At 56.6% G+C, this 18,353-nt stretch overlaps 1 protein-coding gene across 13 annotated transcripts in view; it reads left to right on the top strand.

Annotated features, from left to right (window-relative positions):
- The window catches only part of KCNT1 (potassium sodium-activated channel subfamily T member 1), a 73,210-nt gene that overhangs the window by 48,303 nt on the left and 6,554 nt on the right, over window positions 1-18,353 (top strand). For 11 of the 13 annotated variants that reach the window (XR_007891292.1, XR_007891293.1, XM_051636686.1 and 8 more), the window contains 27 exons: window positions 983-1,062; window positions 2,119-2,218; window positions 3,046-3,102; window positions 3,456-3,504; window positions 4,172-4,231; window positions 5,054-5,128; window positions 5,489-5,572; window positions 6,064-6,158; window positions 6,966-7,146; window positions 7,241-7,405; window positions 8,336-8,472; window positions 9,066-9,129; window positions 9,611-9,719; window positions 10,230-10,338; window positions 10,575-10,724; window positions 10,872-11,110; window positions 12,236-12,452; window positions 12,801-12,906; window positions 12,996-13,168; window positions 13,386-13,457; window positions 13,744-13,878; window positions 14,143-14,254; window positions 14,649-14,750; window positions 14,925-15,008; window positions 15,389-15,517; window positions 15,636-15,656; window positions 16,348-16,651. Coding sequence is in view for 11 of the 13 variants with exons in the window: in XM_051636686.1 (XP_051492646.1) it covers window positions 983-1,062; window positions 2,119-2,218; window positions 3,046-3,102; window positions 3,456-3,504; window positions 4,172-4,231; window positions 5,054-5,128; window positions 5,489-5,572; window positions 6,064-6,158; window positions 6,966-7,146; window positions 7,241-7,405; window positions 8,336-8,472; window positions 9,066-9,129; window positions 9,611-9,719; window positions 10,230-10,338; window positions 10,575-10,724; window positions 10,872-11,110; window positions 12,236-12,452; window positions 12,801-12,906; window positions 12,996-13,168; window positions 13,386-13,457; window positions 13,744-13,878; window positions 14,143-14,254; window positions 14,649-14,750; window positions 14,925-15,008; window positions 15,389-15,517; window positions 15,636-15,656; window positions 16,348-16,651 (3,209 nt within the window). In the remaining 2 variants the exon portion in view is untranslated. The remainder of the gene's footprint in view (window positions 1-982; window positions 1,063-2,118; window positions 2,219-3,045; window positions 3,103-3,455; window positions 3,505-4,171; window positions 4,232-5,053; window positions 5,129-5,488; window positions 5,573-6,063; window positions 6,159-6,965; window positions 7,147-7,240; window positions 7,406-8,335; window positions 8,473-9,065; window positions 9,130-9,610; window positions 9,720-10,229; window positions 10,339-10,574; window positions 10,725-10,871; window positions 11,111-12,235; window positions 12,453-12,800; window positions 12,907-12,995; window positions 13,169-13,385; window positions 13,458-13,743; window positions 13,879-14,142; window positions 14,255-14,648; window positions 14,751-14,924; window positions 15,009-15,388; window positions 15,518-15,635; window positions 15,657-16,347; window positions 16,652-18,353) is intronic. The other 2 variants (XM_051636678.1, XM_051636677.1) reach the window with 2 other exon arrangements.

Here is an 18,353-nt window from a genome sequence, read left to right as displayed (position 1 = left end):
TGAAGAGGCAGCTTGCTAAAGGCCACAGGTGTTTCTAAAGCAGCAGAGAGGTGGGTGGGAGACATGCTGGGCAGGGGCTGGTTCCACCTGCACACCTTTCATCCCGTGTGCTCCATCCCAGGCCCTGCTGACACCCCCGGGGAGGAACCTCCAGCAGGCTTTTCCCACGTGGTCATGGGCACCCACCTAGAATCATAGAGCCTAGCATGTGGTTCCAGTGGGAAAGCTGGAGGTGAAGTCACTGGTGGCCACTGGAGCAGCTGAAGGTGAAGCAGTGCCCTCGGTGGTCCCAGCTGTTCACGGGGCATTTCCAGTTTCTCCTGTGGCTCCTACCAGCCCATTTCTGCCCTGTGTCCTGACACAAGCCACCAGTGGATCTCGATGCCAAGGGATGCTCAGAGTTGGTTGACAGCTCCTGGGTTTTCTGGAATGGCCAAATGTGGTATCTTAGCAACAAAGGGTATTTTTCTGCTTTTAGCTTGAATTGGTTTGTTAACAGCTTTGATGCTGAGTGTTGCTCCTACCTGGGCAGAGCCAGGGCATGGGTGTGCTGGGGATGTGACCCTCACCAGTTCCTGCTCTGCTGCAGGATCCCACGGGGGCTGGAGTAGTTAAAACGTTGCTGGGAGTGCCTGCTCCAAGGCACTGCTTTTCTGAGGGGCTTTCAACACTGGAACGTGTGTGGGAAAGGAGTTTGCAAGTCTGATGGTAGCTGGTTGCACCTGAATGAAAGCAAAGCCCTTAACCCAAGCCAGAGCTGGCCCCGTGGGTCTGTCAGCTGCTTTGGTGGTCATGGATGCACCCTGTCTTGGTGCTCGTGGCTGGTGGTGCGGGTGATACGGGAGCAGGTGGGAGCCCAGGGCTGAGCTGGGGCTCTGGGGGGTCATCCAGCTGGGGCAGGGGGGCAGGACTCTCACGGGGCTCCAGGGCTGACCTTCTGCCCCTACCCACTGATGGGCTTCTCTGGGTATTTTTCCCACAGGGTGCAGGTTGAGTTCTACGTGAATGAGAACACCTTCAAGGAGCGCCTGAAGCTCTTCTTCATCAAAAACCAGCGATCGAGTGAGTGCTCTGTCCGTGTGGGATGAGAAGCCATTGCCATCTGCTGGTGGCTGCTTCCCCATGTGTCCCCAGCACTGGCTGCCCAGCCCAGGGCTGCTGCTGCCTCTCGGCTTTTCTCTTGGGTGTTGGCTGACTTGGTGTGGGGGGACTTGGCTGCACAAGGAGGAGGGGGCACTGTCTGCAGCCGCTGCTCACTGGGGGCAAACAGCATGGAAACCAGCTGGGAAAAACTGGCTGGGAGCAGGGTGGGCATCAGGAGATGCCTGGGGATGTCTGAGGGTAAATGTCCCCTCCATGGAGCCAGCAATGCTCCCTGTGCCTGCAGGGAGGTCAGTGGCCATGGGGACAGCAAGGTAGGCTGAGTAACTCAGTGGGTAACTCTGCTCTCTGGTTTAGCCTCCCCTTGACTAATGTTGTTTTTATTTTCTTTCTGCAAGATGTCATTAGCTGTCTGGAGGGAGCCTGCCTGCCCATTAATTTATAAATTCACATTTTCTTTCCTTCTTGCATCCTGTCGTCTTATTAAGAAGCTGGAGCACAGCACAACAGGGTGCCCACGGGGAAGTTTTTAATGAAAATGTGATGAATTTCTCACTTGTAATTTGAGTAATAACCCGATGAACTGGGAGAGCAGATACAGCAGCAGCTTTTTCTCACCATCCCTCCTCCTGTGAGCAGTTTGCAGTGCAGTGAGCAGCGTGGAGCCCTGTCCCTGCCTTCTGATGCTTTTAATGGCTCCCCGCTAAAGAGGAGGATACACTCCAAAACTCCCTCCCGTGTCTCACATCTGTTGGGGCCAGCAAGGAGCTGATTCATCATTATTTATTTCTCTGTTAGCCTCCTATAGGTTTCACAGTGGGTAGGACACACAGAGCCCCAGGCGAAGTCCGAGCAACATTTGGGTGCTGCCCTGGGGCTCCTGTGGTGCAAGGGGACCACGAACTGGGAAACTAAAGAGGTTCTGCTGTGGGGTGTCTGACATTCATGGGGTGCCTGGGGTACAGGGGGTGCCCAGAGCATGCTGCCTGGCCCATGGTGTCCTCTCCTCTGCTGCAGGTTTGAGAATCCGCCTCTTCAACTTCTCGCTGAAGCTGCTCACCTGCCTCCTCTACATTGTGCGTGTCCTGCTTGACAACCCCGAGGAGGGCATAGGCTGGTGAGTGCTGCTGCCACCCCTGCCTCTGCATCCCCACCCTGCCCTGTGCCACCAGGAGTGCAGACGTGGTGGCAGATCCCTGCAGTGGGATGAAGATCCGCTCTGGGGGGTTTTCCTCCCTCCCAGTTTAGCCCAGCTTGCTGGCCTGGTGGGCTTTGCTCCCTGCTCAAACCCCATGGACAGACCTGCCTGTGTGTGTCCTTCATGGCACACAGGAGGGAAGGTGCTGGAAAGGTTCAGCATCACCTTCATTTCTGTCTGGCTCCAACAGCCGGGGTGCAGAGTGGCCTTCAGACCCAGACAAGAGCCGTTGATGACCGGGCATCACCACGCAAGTATTTTCTGAATCCTGATGCCCTTGAAGACACTGGTGCTAAATCTCGTCTGAGCCTTTGGGAAGGAAATATGTTTTGCCATTTAGATCCCTGAAGTGACAGATGATTACATACACCAGCCTCACTCAGGGTTTCAGGATAAGCCTATTTTTAATATGTCCTTGTTTTGTTCCTCTCGCATGCTGGGTGGTGGTTTGGGGTTGGGTTTTTTTTGAAAGCCAGGAGAATGAGCAATTTGATTTTTCTCTTGGTAAAGGTTGCAGATCCCTTCTGATGGGTCACAGTCTCCAGTAACAAGGTGTTAAAAACTGCCTGGGTGAGATGGGCTCCTGTGGAAAGCCCTGGCTATAGCGACCAGTGTCTGTGGCTCCAGGGGCATCAGGACAGAGCAGCAAGGGCACCCCATGAGCCCAGGGACCCCACACCAGCAACCTTTCCTGCCCTCCCCCTGCACTGATTGCTTTCCTCTGCTTTGTCTTTCTCTCCTCCTAGCTGGGAATGTGAAAAGCAGAATTACACGACCTTCAACCAGTCCACAAAGATAAACTGGTGAGTCAGGGGTTGTTCCAGTGTTGGGATGTGGCTCTGCTGGGATGCAGGGATGCTGTGATGGACATGGCTGGTCTTGGCAGCTGCCTGTGGACAGTTCTTGGTCATGGGGCTGCTTGAGGGACACAGAGCAGCACCCCAGGATCAAATCAATTGCCAAGTGCCTGTGGCTGCACCCTTGGGAACAGTTTTTCCCAGTGGTGAGACGCTTGGACAGGCTGTGCAATAAAGAACACCAGGACTGGTCCTGTCTTGGGTCCTGCAGTGGTGGTGGCTGCAGACTGTGTTCAGTGGGGGGTAAAGGCACTGCTAGGTGGGCAACAGTTTAGATCCATTCTGAATCTTCTTTGCAGGTCACACATCTTCTGGGTGGACAGAAAAACACCATTGTGGGCTGTGCAGGTGAGTGCCCAGACCTGGGGCACAGTCAGGCAGGAGCTCAACAGGAGCTGGGGCTGGAGCTCTGCCTGGTGGGTCTCCAGGCATCCTGTTCCACTCCAGCAAGGAGCAGAAAATCATAGAATCATATCATAGAGTGGTTTGGGTTGGAAGGGACCTGAAAGATAATCTGGTTTCAGCCCCCCCCGCATGGGCAGGGACACCTCCAAGCCCCATCCAACCTGCCCTTGAACACTTCCAGGGATGGGGCTTCCGCAGCTTCCCTGGGCAACCTGGGCCAGTGTCTCACCCACCCTAGGTTGTGATCTGGGGTTGCTGCTGGGAGCAACAACATGGCCCTGGGTGAAAGTTGTTGGGGTTGGTGGGAGAGGAAAAGCTGTAGGAAGATAAAATCCTGCCCAGCCTGGAGGCAGCTGCAGCAGGAACAGGCTGTTTCCAGGCCTGCAGGAGGGTCGAGCAGCCTTTGGTCCTTGCTGGGAGCTGCCTGCGCGGCTGCTGCTCCTGCGTGCCAGACACCGACACCTACGGGTGCAGAGAAATCAGAGGGACAGACCCATGTCTGTGGCATCCACGGGCTCCTCTGCAGAAGGCAGGGAGGGCTGGGCAGAGCTCTGAGCCATCCCTGCTGCATCAGGCCAGCCCTCAGCAGCCACCCTGTCTGTCCCCACAGGTCAGCATCGCCTTAATCAGCTTTCTGGAGACGATGCTGCTCATCTATCTCAGCTACAAGGTGAGAGCTGTGGGGCGGGCAGGGGGACAGTGACGTGCAGCCTGGGCCTGACCCCCCACCAGGAATTCCTTTCTCTGTCCTTGAGCTGTCAGGAGCCTGAAGCATCTTGAGAGGACAGGATTTGTCTCAGTGATGTCTTGGCTATTTTTCTTTCTCATTCCCCCTGGGGCTGCCAGAGGAGTGTTTGGCAGAGCAGACCCAGGGGATCTCTTCTTTTTTCCACCCTCCTTTAAAGCTTAGCCCTGTTTTACAACCAGTCATGGCTGTTTGGGGGGGGTGGGGCGGCGGCAGTCGATGCATGCTGAGTTTCCTGAGACTGAGGACCTGGAGCTGCTGACTCCTGCTGTGCCAAGGTCTGCTGGCTCTGGAGGTGGCAGGCACTGCTCCAGCCTGGACAGGGAGAGGCTCACTCCTTGGCATCAACACCCTTAAAACGGCTAACATGGCTGAGAAAAGTGACCTTAACAAATGGAACGTTCTTGGGCTCTCTGGAACAGTCGGCAGAAGAGACTCAGACCCTGTGTCACCCGCCTGGTTTGAGTGCCAGAGATCTGCACAGGTCACTCTCAGTCCCCATCCTTGCCCAAAACGTTGTTGTCCCCCAGCTTTGGGCAGCAGCAGTGACAGACAGAGGGAGGTGGTGGCTTCAGGAAGGACTGAACCCTTTGGGAAGGTGTGAGGGACTCCAGGACTCCATCCCTCCCTCTGGCTGCTCTGGCATCCTTCCCCCATCTAGCAGGGGCTGTGGCAGTGGGAGCTTTTGGCTTATAATTTGGCAAGTTTTGAAGCTTATTTAATTATCATTTGGTTTTGATTCCTCAGGGGAATATCTGGGAACAGATTTTTCGCATTTCGTTCATCCTGGAGATGATCAACACGGTGCCATTTATCATTACAGTGAGTGTTTCCCAGTGACATTTGAAAGCAGCTTTAAGTTTAATAAGTACTGGAGTTTTGGTAGCAAAATAAAGAAAAATGGATTTCTGGCCAAGCAGTATTTAATGCTGGCAGGAAGTTCTTTTTCTTCAATATTTTTCAACATAATAACTTTCTCTGGAGCCTTCTTCCCAAAACCATCCTCCCTTTTCAGAGGCTCCACTGCAGCTGGGGGAGCAGGGCCACGTTTGGTGGCAGCCTCTGCAGAGTCCAGTGCTTAGTTTGGAGATGGATCCTCCCCAGCAGGGCTCAAATTGGCTGTTTATAGCTTTTTCTGATACAGAACATGGATATTTCTGTGAGTAACCCTTGCTTTCCTAGATATTCTGGCCTCCCTTGAGGAATTTGTTCATCCCTGTGTTCCTGAACTGCTGGCTCGCCAAGTATGCCCTGGAGAACATGATTGTGAGTGATGGGACGTGTCCCAGCCCTCTTCCCCAGGGTTCCCTCTGCCCAGGGGGTGCCCTGGGGGTGGCTGGGAGGATCTGCCCCCAGCCCATGGGCAGGTTTTGGGTGCTCAGAGCCTGCAGCTCTGCTGGGGTTTGGTGGGAGGTGAGGCTTTGCCAGTTAGAGTTGCCAGGTTGCGGACATGAGCAGGAGCCCTTCGGTGGCTGAGCCACCTTGTGCCGTGCATTGCCAGGAATGGCCCCTGGTTATCCCTGGGATATGGTAATTTAGCAGGATGGGATATTCCAGCCATTCCCACGTGCCCACTTGAGCCAGCAGCAGAGCCCAGACCTGCTCACAGAAATGCACGTCGCTTCTCAAGGGCCAAATTCTGGCCTGAGCTCCATCTGCAGGGGCAGCGCTGGAGCACACCAGCCACCGGTTGCTACTGGGAAGAGAACTTGCCCCTCAGACTCCCTGACCTGCTGAGTCCTCTCCTCTCTTCCCAGAACGACCTGCACCGAGCCATCCAAAGGACCCAGTCTGCCATGTTTAACCAGGTGCTCATTCTGATCTGCACCCTCCTGTGTCTTGTTTTCACGGGGTGAGTGTTGCTCTTCCTTTCACCAAACCACCCTTTCCTCCAGGGAAACCAGCTTCACACATCCCAGGGGTGACTGGTGGGGCTGGGCCATGGGCAGGCTGAGAGAAGGGGATGGTGGGCTGGGATCTTCCCAGCGGGGATGGGATGGCACTGCCAGGATGGGATATGGTGATTTGGGAAGCCAGAGGAGGTTCTGCCTTTAACTGGTGTCTTGTAGCTTGATTTTTCAACCTGAGATGTTTGTACAGCCTGGAGAACATAAGACTGTTCAGGGTTGTGGATCAGACCAAGCTCCCAAGCCTTTGGCATCTTTTCCTTGCTGATGGGACAAGTCCCAGTTCCTTGGACTGAGTTTTTGAATAGGGAAGGGGGAAGGGGGACATGGTGAGGAGTGTGACTAGGTTTCCAGGCATATCTGTCCAGGCATTTCCAGGCTTTGGCTTGGGCACAGTCATGTCTTTGGGGGGACCTCCCGCACCACCCGCCCCCAGGACCTCCCTGCCTTCTTCATTCCCCAGCGCATTCATCCATTTCTGCTTTAGAAGCTAATTATCCTCCCTAATTATATGACCTTAACGAGCACTTGTGAGGCTAAGGGCATTGTTGGTGGGAGATGGGTGAGCCTTGGAGCGGGGCTGTGGGTGCTGCAGGGTCAAGGGCTGGGACAGCAGCTTCCCATGGGGACACGGGCTGGGAGGTGTGTGACAGCTCGTGCAGCAGGACCTGTTGTGCTTCAGCAGGTGCCCGGGGCACTGCCCATCTCTGGGCAGGGCAGCACTCGCTGGGCTCTGGCCTTTCTCCCTGCAGGACCTGTGGCATCCAGCATTTAGAGAGAGCAGGTGAGAAGCTCTCTCTCTTCAAGTCCTTCTATTTCTGCATCGTCACCTTTTCCACCGTGGGTTACGGAGACGTGACACCAAAGATCTGGCCTTCCCAGCTCCTCGTCGTGATCATGATTTGCGTCGCCCTGGTGGTGCTGCCCCTCCAGGTTAGACCTGGGCAGCCCAGGAGGGAGAGGGATGCAGAGCCTCCCCTGGGTGGCCCTGCCGATGGGGACAGCAGCTCTCTGCCTCCCTTGGCAGTTCGAGGAGCTCGTCTACCTGTGGATGGAGCGGCAGAAGTCGGGAGGCAATTACAGCCGCCACCGGGCCCAGACAGAGAAACACGTGGTCCTTTGTGTCAGCTCCCTCAAGATCGATCTTCTCATGGACTTCCTCAATGAGTTTTATGCCCACCCACGCCTGCAGGTGAGGACCATGCGTGGTGCCCTGCTGGGCTCAGTCAGGACTAGCCATGGCCAGGCTCGCAGCCTTGCTGGGCCCAGCTGGTCGCTGCTGGTGCTGAGTGTCCTGCCCAGCTACAGTGGATGTGGCAAAGAACAAGGTAAAAACCATCCAGCCCAGCCCCAGGAAACTGCAGTGGCCAAGGAGAGGTGACAAGTGAAACCCCAGGGCCACCTCACTTTGCTATCTCAGTGCTGGGGCACTCTCTGCCTGATCCATCCCGTTTTCTGGCCAGCCCTGTTAGAGCACAGTGTAGGCACGTGGAGAGGGACCAGAGGGGCTTTGCTTGGTGTAGGGATGTCTTTGCTGAATGAGGAACCTCAGACAGAAACAACGTGTAACTGCTAAAACTTGGTGGGATTTACCCAATTCATAGTGGAATATCCCCACATAAAGAGTGATCTTCTTGCCAGTAACTGTGCCTCCCTGCTCCCCAGGAGCAGCACAGACCTGTTTCAGATTTGCCTTTCATTCCAGCACTCACATACACTTCATTACTGTGGCCCAGCCTTGACCCCACACATTCCAGCTCTAAAATCCTGCTCATGGCTGTGCCTGTGGGAGGCTCCGCTTTGCCGTGTCCCCATCCCTGCTCAGATGTGTCTGCCTTGGCTTTATTATACAGAAGGGGGTGGAGAAGCTGCTGCTGAATTTCCCAAGACCCTTGCAGGACCCTGGAGCAGGGGCTGTCACACGCCAGGAGCCAAGAGCAGAGTCACAGAATTGCGGAATGGTTTGGGTTAGAAGGGACCTTAAAGATCATCTAGTTCCCACCTCACTGCCATGGGCAGAAGCCCCAGAGGAGCTGTTGGCTCAGGCAGCCCTGTGGCTGGGCTGGTGGTCGCCAGTGCAAGACCCCCAGCCTGCCCACCCACACCAGCCTCTCTCTTTCAGGATTACTACGTGGTGATACTTTGCCCGACAGAGATGGACATCCAGGTGCGGCGGGTCCTGCAGATCCCTCTGTGGTCTCAGCGGGTGATCTACCTCCAGGGCTCTGCACTGAAGGACCAGGATCTCATGAGAGCCAAGTGAGCAGAGGTGTTGTCCCCAGAGTGGTGTCCGTCACCCTCTGTGCAATGAGCTGATGCACACACTGTTGATATATTTGCTGTAATTTCCAGTTTTGTCCAGAAAAGGGAGCTGGGTGCTATTCCACAAAGCAGGCTCAGCTTCCTGAAATGCAGATGCTGCTTTTATACACAAAAACATGTCATATTAATTTATCTCTAATTATATTCAATCAGTCCTATATGTGATTGGTGAACTAGTTCTTCTCTTCCATTCAAAGTGACAGTATCTAAAAATTTCACTAGATGTGCTCAAAGAGTAGGGGGCTTTTTGTTAGCAAGGGTCCCTCTAGCCTATGGGTGGGTATTTCAGTATGCTAATATGACATTCATATGCTAATTGTATGTTAATGTGGTCAGTCCAATTGGTCAGTGTTTTCTACCTTGTGCTCAAGGCTGTGACCAAGATGAGTTGTGGGCAGTGCTCCCTTCCCTTTCATCTGTCTCTCAAGGAAGGACTGTTGGCTGCTGGGGACGTGTGTCTCTAGTTCTTGCTGGTTTGGTGTTCTGTAAGCTCTGATTTTATTCTGCTTGTCTCTGCTCTGTCTTTGCAGGATGGACAATGGAGAAGCCTGCTTCATTCTCAGCAGCCGCAACGAGGTGGATCGCACGGCGGCGGTGAGTTGGGCCCTGGGATGGTGGGACTGGGGGGATGGGTTCCTCGGGTGGGAGGAATGGGGTGATGGCTGCCACTCACCTCTGCCCAGCACGGGAGGGCACGGAGAGGCAGCCAAGGCAAGGGCAGGGGGTTGAGTGCTGAGCTGGGTGCCCTCCCTGGGCACTTGGCACTGCTGCCTATCATGGAGCTGCCGGAGGGTCCCCACAGGCAGGGATCAGCCGTGGAGAGATGTGGGGATGGCAGGAGGAAAGCACAAGGACAGACAGCAGCAGCCCTGCTGCCTCACCTTCCTTTGCTGTCCCAGTTTGCCATTGCTGCTGGGGAGCAGGGGAGAGCAGTTCCCCCGATAGCAGCCGTGGTTGGAGCAGCCCTTGCCCTCCATCTCCGTGGTGGCCGGGTGCTTTGCAGTTCATCCAAGTGTAGAAAGGTTGGGGAAGATAAGGCATCAGACAAGTAGTTCTTGCTCTTCTCCTTGGCTAGGACCACCAGACCATCCTGCGAGCCTGGGCTGTGAAAGATTTCGCTCCAAACTGTCCTCTCTACGTTCAGATCTTAAAGCCTGAAAACAAGTTTCATGTCAAGTTTGCCGGTGAGTCGGAGGGGCTGGTGTCACTGGTGGCTTCACTGCTCTGCCCTTCCCTGCCATCATGGGCCTTTCCTGTGGTGTTTCCATCTCAGAGGAGTCTGTGACATGGTGCTGAGACCCATCTTTATTGCTGGGAGATACTTTAGGGCTGTCAGCCCCTTTACCGTGATGCACACTGAAGCCTGGTGCCAGGGGAGAGCTGGTTCTGCAGGCCCCAAGATGGGCTGTGTGTGGCCACATCAGTGCCATGTTTGTCTGTGTCACCTGTCTCCCCATGTGGTGGTGGCCTCAGTGAGCTGGTGTCCCCCTGGCTGGTTTCCAGCCTGCATCCCTCTTTTCTTGCCTGCATTAATCCCTTTTGTGGTGTTTCCCATGGGCTGTTGGTGGCTGAAAGCCATCCTGAACCGGCAGAAGGAGGAAGCACCCAGCTCCCTCATAGCACCCCAAAATTACCACCAGCCAAGGAACCCATCCATCCCTCTCCCCACCGTGACAGTCCCCTCTGCCTTTCAGATCATGTCGTCTGTGAAGAGGAGTGCAAATATGCCATGCTGGCACTGAACTGTGTCTGCCCTGCCACCTCCACCCTCATCACGCTGCTGGTGCACACCTCCCGTGGCCAGTGAGTGCTGCCTGCCCATCCCTGCCTGCCCATCCCTGCCTGCCCCAGCCCCAGCATGGAGGGGTGGCAGGTCTGGGGCTGTGGGACAATGTGGGGGTCTCAAGTGGGTCTGGAGGAGCAGAGTGGAACCTGGGACCCTCAGATCCTGACACCAGGGGATTCATCCTGGCGCAATGGGAAGTCCCATCCCAGCACCAGGGGGTGTCCATCCTGACCTGCTGCTGCTGTGGTTGCAGGGAGGGCCAGGAGTCCCCGGAGCAGTGGCAGCGGATGTACGGGCGCTGCTCAGGGAACGAGGTCTATCACATCCGGATGGGAGACAGCAAGTTCTTCATGGAGTACGAGGGGAAGAGCTTCACCTACGCTGCCTTCCACGCGCACAAGAAGTGAGAGCAGGGGGGTGGCAGGCAGGGGTGGGCAGGGCCTGTCTGCGTCCGTCAGGGCTGGAGGCTGCTGTGGGGTCCTTTCTGCAGGGACAAAGCCCCAAAGGGTTTTTCTCCAGCTCTCAACACCCCCTCGTGCTCCTGGCACAGGTACGGGGTCTGCCTGATCGGCATCCGGCGGGAGGAGAACAAGAGCATCCTGCTGAATCCCGGCCCGCGCCACATCATGGCAGCGTCCGACACCTGCTTCTACATCAACATCACCAAGGAGGAGAACTCTGCCTTCATCTTCAAGCAGGAGGAGAAGCAGAAGAAGAAGGGCTTTGCAGGGAGGGGCAGCTATGACGGCCCGTCCCGCCTGCCCGTGCACAGCATCATCGCCAGCATGGGTGAGTCGGGGGGCCTTGGTGGGCAGGGGGGAGCTGGGCTCCCTGGCAGGATCCTGCACATGCTGCTCTGGCTTCTTCCCCAGGTTTGGTTTCAGCTCCTTCCCCAGGTGTGCCTTTATTTTGCACACTCCTTGCCATGCCCCCACCCCAGGTATTGCTGGGAGGCACTGAAAATCCCTTTCCATTCTCTCAGCAAGAAGGTACACGCTGCTCCTTGCACCCTGGGTGCTCTCAGCAAGCTCAACTATAATTATTGAAGCTCGTGATGTCCGTTATCATTAACAGTATTTGCATAAATCCCCCAGGCCCTGGCTGGAAGAGTAAATGCCCCTTGGCTGCATCTGAAATCCCATGGATGATTCACCCCTGATGAAGAGCCCAGTTGGCTCTGCAGTGAGTGCTGCATTTTTGCAAATAAAAACCGCCATGAGTCATTACTTCCAGCTTGTATCTGGGGAAAGCAAATTTTGGGGCTGCCTGGAGAGGCTGGGCTGCACGAGCAGATTATATCCCAGGCAGATAATTTATGCATTTGTACTCAGGAGCAGCAATTTGCATAGATTATTCCCCAGCAAGCCGCAGAGCACTTTGCTGAGCAGCATTTGTCAGTGTTCTTGTGTGGCTGGTTTGCAGGGGGATCTTTGGCAAAGAGTGATGGGAGAGAGACTGAGTGCGAGCAGAGCAGCGGTGCCTGGAGAGCTCAGCACCTGGGCTGTGCCTGCTGGGGACCTCCCTGCTTTCCTGACCCCCTCAGGATCACTGCTTGGCCACGATTCAGCTGAGAGCCTCAGCAGGAGCTGGTCATGGTGGGGGACAGGGAGGAGTCTGATGGTCCTTGGTGCCAGCTGCCCCACAAGAGCAGCCCCAGCTGTGTCCCTGGGGAGATGCTCCATGCAGCGGTGCCCAGGAGATCACTGGTGGGTGCTGTGCCAGTGCTCCCCATGTCCACAACTGGCTTAGCTTCATCGGGTGGTGTTTACCAGGCACGATGACGGTCCCACCTGCTCCTCCTCGTCCCTGTGCGGGACCACCCGGGCACGAAGCTTTTCCATGCCGCTTGTCCCACGCTGCTCCCTTCACCTCCTTATAGCAGGTTTGCTGTGCTTCCCTCCCCACCGTGTCCAGGTACAGTAGCCATGGACCTGCAGAACACGGAGTGCCGCCCGGCTAACAGCAGCAAGCTGGCGCTGCCGGCCGAGAACGGCTCGGGCACCCGGCGGCCCAGCATCGCGCCCGTCCTGGAGCTGGCTGACACCTCCTCCCTGCTGCCCTGCGACCTGCTCAGCGACCAGTCGGAGGATGAGATGACACAGTCGGACGAGGAGGGGTCGGCAGTTGTGGAGTGAGTCACCCACCTTCGGTCCAGCCCCCTCCTTCCTTGTGCAGATGGGGATGGCTGCAAACAAGGGGCGGTGGGTGCTGCCTGAGGGGTGCTCAGGCTGAGGCCTCTTGGCTTTTTCTGAGCACGCCAACATGGGCAATCACCACGTGGCCTTTTGGGCTGCTTTGGAGTTCTCTCCTCTGGGTGTCAGAGAAGCTGCACTGAGTCAGACACAGCTGTGGGATGGGCAGGGGTGTTCCAGCAGTCCTTCTGCCTCCCTTCACTCACCGATGTGGAGAGGATCCTGTTCTGTAGCTGTGGAGGGCTCACCCTGTGTCCTCACCCCACTGGCTTTTCTCTCTGCTGCAGGTATGTGAAGGGCTACCCCCCCAACTCCCCCTACATCGGCAGCTCCCCAACCCTCTGCCACCTTCTACCCGAGAAAGCCCCTTTCTGCTGCCTGAGGCTGGACAAGGTACGAGGGGGCTGCAGCCCCCCTGGGAGTGGGAGGTGGTGGGTGGGCAGCCCAGGCTGGGTGCTGAGTCCCTGGGCTGCCTGTGGCAGGGCTGCAAGCACAACAGCTTTGAGGACGCCAAAGCCTACGGGTTTAAGAACAAACTGATTATTGTTTCGGCGGAGACAGCTGGGAACGGGCTCTATAACTTCATCGTCCCCCTTCGTGCCTACTATCGGTCCCGCAAGGAGCTGAACCCAATTGTGTTGCTGCTGGACAACAAGCAAGTACTTTTCCACGGGTGTTTCCTGTCATGCCAAGCCCTCCCCCGTGTTTTCCTGGGCATCTCATGCCATGGGGATGGGAGCAGGGGGGCATGGCAACGTCACTATTAGGTACTTTGGCTGGTGTTGGCCCTGGAGGCTCCTGGAGGGGTTTTGTGTCTCACCTTGCCCCATGGTCTTGCTGAACCATCTTGCTCTCTGTTACTCTTCCTTCAGGCCTGAGCACCACTTTCTGGAAGCCATCTGTTGCTTCCCCATGGTTTACTACATGGAGGGTACCATCGACAAGTAGGTGTTTCCATGTGTGGCTGTTGTTAGTTGCAGTGATGCCTAAATGTGTTGTATCTACTCCAGCACAGACTTTGGGGTCATCCCATGAGAATCCCCAGGGTTGGTACCATAGAGCTGAGCCCACCCTTGGCTTCTCAGCTTATCCCTGGTGGATGGGAGCAGATGAGGAGCTGGTGGTGGGGAGCAGCCTGGGATTGCTGTAGCGCTGCGCATCGCAGTGTGCTGCTTCCCTGTGTCATTCCCAAGGGCTGACCCTGCGCTCTTCTCTTTGGGAACTGCCCAGCCTGGACAGCTTGCTGCAGTGTGGTATCATCTATGCTGACAACCTGGTGGTTGTGGACAAGGAGAGCACCATGAGCGCTGAGGAGGACTACATGGCAGATGCAAAGACGATTGTCAACGTCCAGACCATGTTCAGGTGAGGACTGACCACTGCCCTGGATCCATCGTGGCCATTTACCTCAGCTGGAGACAAGACTGGGGAGGTGCCAGTGGCTGGGATGGTGGCTGCAGGTGATGGGTCACATCTGTGGTTGGGCTCACTCTAGGAAGCAGCATCTGATTGGCTATTTCTGACTTGAGACAGGCATGGGGATGGTTCTGGTCTTCCTGGGGCTTTAAATGCAAGGAATTCCATCACTTCTGAGCAAGGTACAGGACAAAAGGTCTCTTTCTGTTGCAGGCTCTTCCCCAGCCTCAGCATTATCACGGAGCTGACCCACCCCTCCAACATGAGGTTCATGCAGTTCAGAGCCAAGGACAGTTACTCTCTTGCCCTTTCCAAGCTAGAAAAGGTAAGAGAAGTCAATGCTGAGAGTGACTACATTTGAGCTTCTCAAGGTACTGTGCTCTTCTGTGAGCTGCAGCTGCAATAGCTGGTGTGTGTCTATCTGAGAGAACTTGCAAACAAATATGGGGACAGTTGATCTTTGGACTTCTGTCTGTGTATGTAGGTGGTGGCTGCAGGTTGTGCAGCTTTTCCTGCTGCTGTTCTGGGCACGCTGGAGCTCTGAGTCAGGTTTCACACGGTGACTGCAGGAGGTGGGAGGCAGTGGGGTCGCTGTTTTGAGACAGATCTTCTGGCAAAGAAGCAAACAGCCCTGAACTGGACACTGGGGCACGTGATGGTGCCCTGCAAGGATGTGAATGAGACCCCACGAGTGCTGACATCTCCCCTTTATCTTCCAGAAAGAGCGAGAGAACGGCTCCAACCTGGCCTTCATGTTCCGGCTGCCCTTTGCAGCCGGGAGGGTCTTCAGCATCAGCATGTTGGACACGCTGCTCTACCAGGTGAGAGTCCTCAGTGAGAGACCACTGAGACCCCCCAGTATGGGCCCAGCTGCTGCTGTGGGGGCTGGAGCACCCCAGGAGTGTCCCCAGCAGGCTGCAGGTGTCCCTTTGTGTCTCCCAGTAAATAACCAAGCAAACCTTTTCTGTGTCTCCCTGCCCAAATGTCTCCCCCAGTCGTTTGTCAAGGACTACATGATCACCATCACTCGGCTGCTGCTGGGTCTGGACACCACGCCGGGCTCTGGCTACCTCTGTGCGGTAGGTGCCAAGTCCCTGCGGGTTGAAACCACCCAGCCAAGTCCTCCTGGATCTGGTGGGACCTGTCACCCTGTGCGTGGGAGGGGAGGGTTCCCCTCTTCTGGGGAATCGCTGGGAAAGCAACACCAGGCAGAACCTGCCAGGTTGTTGCTCCCCTGCATTGTGTGTAGAGAACCTCAGCACTACCGAAGGCCCAAGAGCTACCAAGGACCAGAGTCCTCATTCTGATGGCTGGGGTGGGAAATGGCTCCTGATCTTTTTGTGACCTCACTTTTGGGGTTGATGTGCATGAGCTGGGGGGGTGCTCAGGAGAGGCCTGAGGTGCTCCTCAGCAGGCTTGGCACAGCACAGGTGGTTGATGTTTGTCCTCTGTTGCTCAGATGAAGATCACTGAGGATGACCTGTGGATCCGGACGTACGGCCGCCTCTTCCAGAAGCTCTGCTCCTCCAGCGCCGAGATTCCCATCGGGATTTACAGGACGGAGTCGCACATGTTTGCAACCTCCGAGGTAGGGGCACCGAGTCCCCGGGGAGGGGGGAGGTGGCACAGCAGGGGGAGGTGGCACAGCAGGGCTGCCCCTTTGCTGTGCTGACACTTTATTTCTCCTTCCTTTCTCCCCACTGCAGCCCCACGACATCCGAGCGCAGGTGAGTGCCGCTTGCATCCCGCTGCCCGGCACAGTCCTGGCTGTCACCACTGCCTCCTGGTCCCCTGACCAGGGCAGCCCAAAGGGCAAGTGGCCAGGTTGGCTTCCCAAGCAGCTCCTCTGGCCACCCAGAGCCACCACGTGCCTTGTGCCAGCTGTCACTGTCTGTCCACATGGAAGGGTGATGCCAGCTGAGCCTCAGCACCCCAGGAATACAAAAGAGCAGCCCTGAGAGAGATATAATTAGTTGGGATCAGGAGCAGGGGTGAGCCAGGGTCCCATCCAAAGACCTTCAATTTTCACCTTTGTAGGAAGCAGCTACAGGGAGCCGAGGGGTGACATTTAATTCAACACAATCCGCCTCTTTCCTAGAATGCTTTAAGCCACTTTATTAATGAATTCCTTCTCACCAGCGGGAATTCATGTGTTGGAGACATGACACCACGTCTGCTGTAGGTGCAAGAGGAGAGGTGAGGACTTGGGTGTCCCTGGGGTAGCCACGGGAGGGTTGTCAGGCTCCATGAAGCAGTGCCTGTCCCACATCTGCCAGCCAGGGAGTTTTAGCAGGATGGAGATGATGTGCCAGGAGAGTGCGCTGGGGGATCAGAGGAACGATCCCACCTCATGGGAGAGGTCCAGCCCCATCAGAGACGGGAGGTCCCCTGCCCTCCCGTGACCTGCTGGGCTTCCAGTCACAGATCTCAATCAATGTGGAGGACTGCGAGGACACCAAGGATGTCAAGGAGCACTGGGGCATCAAGACGGGCCACCACAGAAACTCCTGCTCCAGCGACCAGTCGGAGCACCCGCTGCTGCGGCGCAAGAGCATGCAGTGGGCACGGCGCCTGAGCCGCAAGGGCAACAAGCACTCGGGCAAGACGGCCGAGTGGATCAGCCAGCAGCGCCTCAGCCTGTACCGCCGCTCCGAGCGGCAGGAGCTCTCCGAGCTGGTCAAAAACCGCATGAAGCACCTGGGCTTGCCCACCACCGGGTACGGTAAGTGCCGATCGCATCAGCTGCTCTGCCCCGGGGCGTCCCGCCCACCGGCTCCTCGGGGAACCCTCTGCCCACCCTTGCCCCGAACCCTGCCTCGTCCCAGGATGAGCCTGACCCCGTGCCAAGCCTGACCCCGTGCCGAGCCTGACCCCACGCCGAGCCTGACTCTGCACCCTGCCTAACCCTGCAGGCACTGCCAAGCCCAGCTCTGAGCTCCATGGTGCCTCATCCCCCGGCTTGCTTGTGCTTCTGCAGATGATGGTGTTGAAGGCTGGGGTCCCACAGCTTCCCTGCCTGCCCCCTCATCCAGCTGCAGGCAGCCCCACCCTGTGGTGGGGGTCTGGGATGGATCCAGGCAGGGATTTGCAGTGGCTGAGGAGCTCTCTCCCCTCTGCCAGCAGCTGGACTGCACCATGCAGCTTTGGGGCGCGATGCCCCACTTGCCCCCTGCTTTCTGGCTGTGCAGAAATGGTTGTTCAGGACATTCTGACCCCAAATCAGCAAAACCCTTCTGCCCAACCCCCCCCCCAGAGCACAGCAGGGAGAGGAGAAGCCCCGTCAGCTGGCACAGACCCCTTTTATTTTAGACTTTAAGCCAACATAAAGCTCTTCCATGGGAAACATGTCGGTAGCCACAGGGCTGGTGGTTTGATTTGTTGCGTGTGAAACTCCTCAGGGTCCCTCCGTGCAGCCCGTTCACATTTATCGTGAAGCTTCTCACCTGCCCGTCAGTGCTGGTGTCTCTGTTCCCCCCAAGATGATTCCCCACCCCTTGGTTATGACAGAGTCTGTAGCCCACAGCTTCCTTGGTTTGTTTGGTTGTTTGCTTTTCCTTTCTTTCTTTTGAGCCATCCTGTGCTGCTGCCTGTTTGTTCCATCCTCAAAGAGCTTCTGTCCACCCCCTGCCCACATGCAGGCTGGCACCGTGCCCCAGCTGGGAGGGGAAGTGATTTTGGGGAGTAATGGGGGGGATTTCTCTCCCATCTTGGATTCTCCCTTGCAGCCATCTGAAAGAGGAGGAGGAAAAGTAAGGACAAGCAGTGCAGGAGGGAGTTTGGAGTGGAGGGCAAAGGGACTGGTCATGGGCATCAGCCGGCCTCCCCAGGGAGGGAGGATGGAGAGGTGGCTTGTGGCAGGACAGTGGCACAGGGCACTCTTGCAGTCTTGTGTGTGTGTGTGTGTGTGTGTGTGTGTATCCCCTTCTCTTTTTTCCTACAAGTCCCTGGTGCTTTTTCTGGGGAAATTGCAGCTCCTGGCAGCTCCGTTGCAGACTTGATGGATGGAGTGGCTGATGGCATTCCCCACCTTTAAAAGAAAGCTGGTTTACCCATCTGCTGGGTGTGGGGAGCTGGGGAACAGGGTGCACAGCCTGACCCCCCCTGAGGAGGAGCTGCCGCAGCACGTGCTGCCAGGGCCCTGGTCTGGCAGCCCCAGCAAGGGGCAGGGGTCTGGGCAGGGGCAGCTCCCCTGCCTGCATGGCCTCGGGTGAGGGTCCCAAGCCAGCCCTGCCAGGGTGCTGATGGCTGGGATGGTTCAGGTCTCATCTTTCTCTGTGCCCAGCCAGAAAATTTTGGCTGGAGCTGAGCAGGGGAGCTCTGGGCAGTGGGGGAGGCGGGACCCGTCTTTGTGAGAGCAGGAGGATGATGGGCACAACAGGGGGACCAGCAGCTCCCAGGGCCCTGCAGCATGTCTGGGGAACTGT

Source organism: Apus apus, chromosome 19, assembly GCF_020740795.1.
Source record: "Apus apus isolate bApuApu2 chromosome 19, bApuApu2.pri.cur, whole genome shotgun sequence".
Lineage (NCBI taxonomy): Eukaryota > Metazoa > Chordata > Aves > Apodiformes > Apodidae > Apus > Apus apus.
Note: the sequence above shows the minus strand (reverse complement) of the source record. Positions and strands in the feature narration are given on the sequence as shown.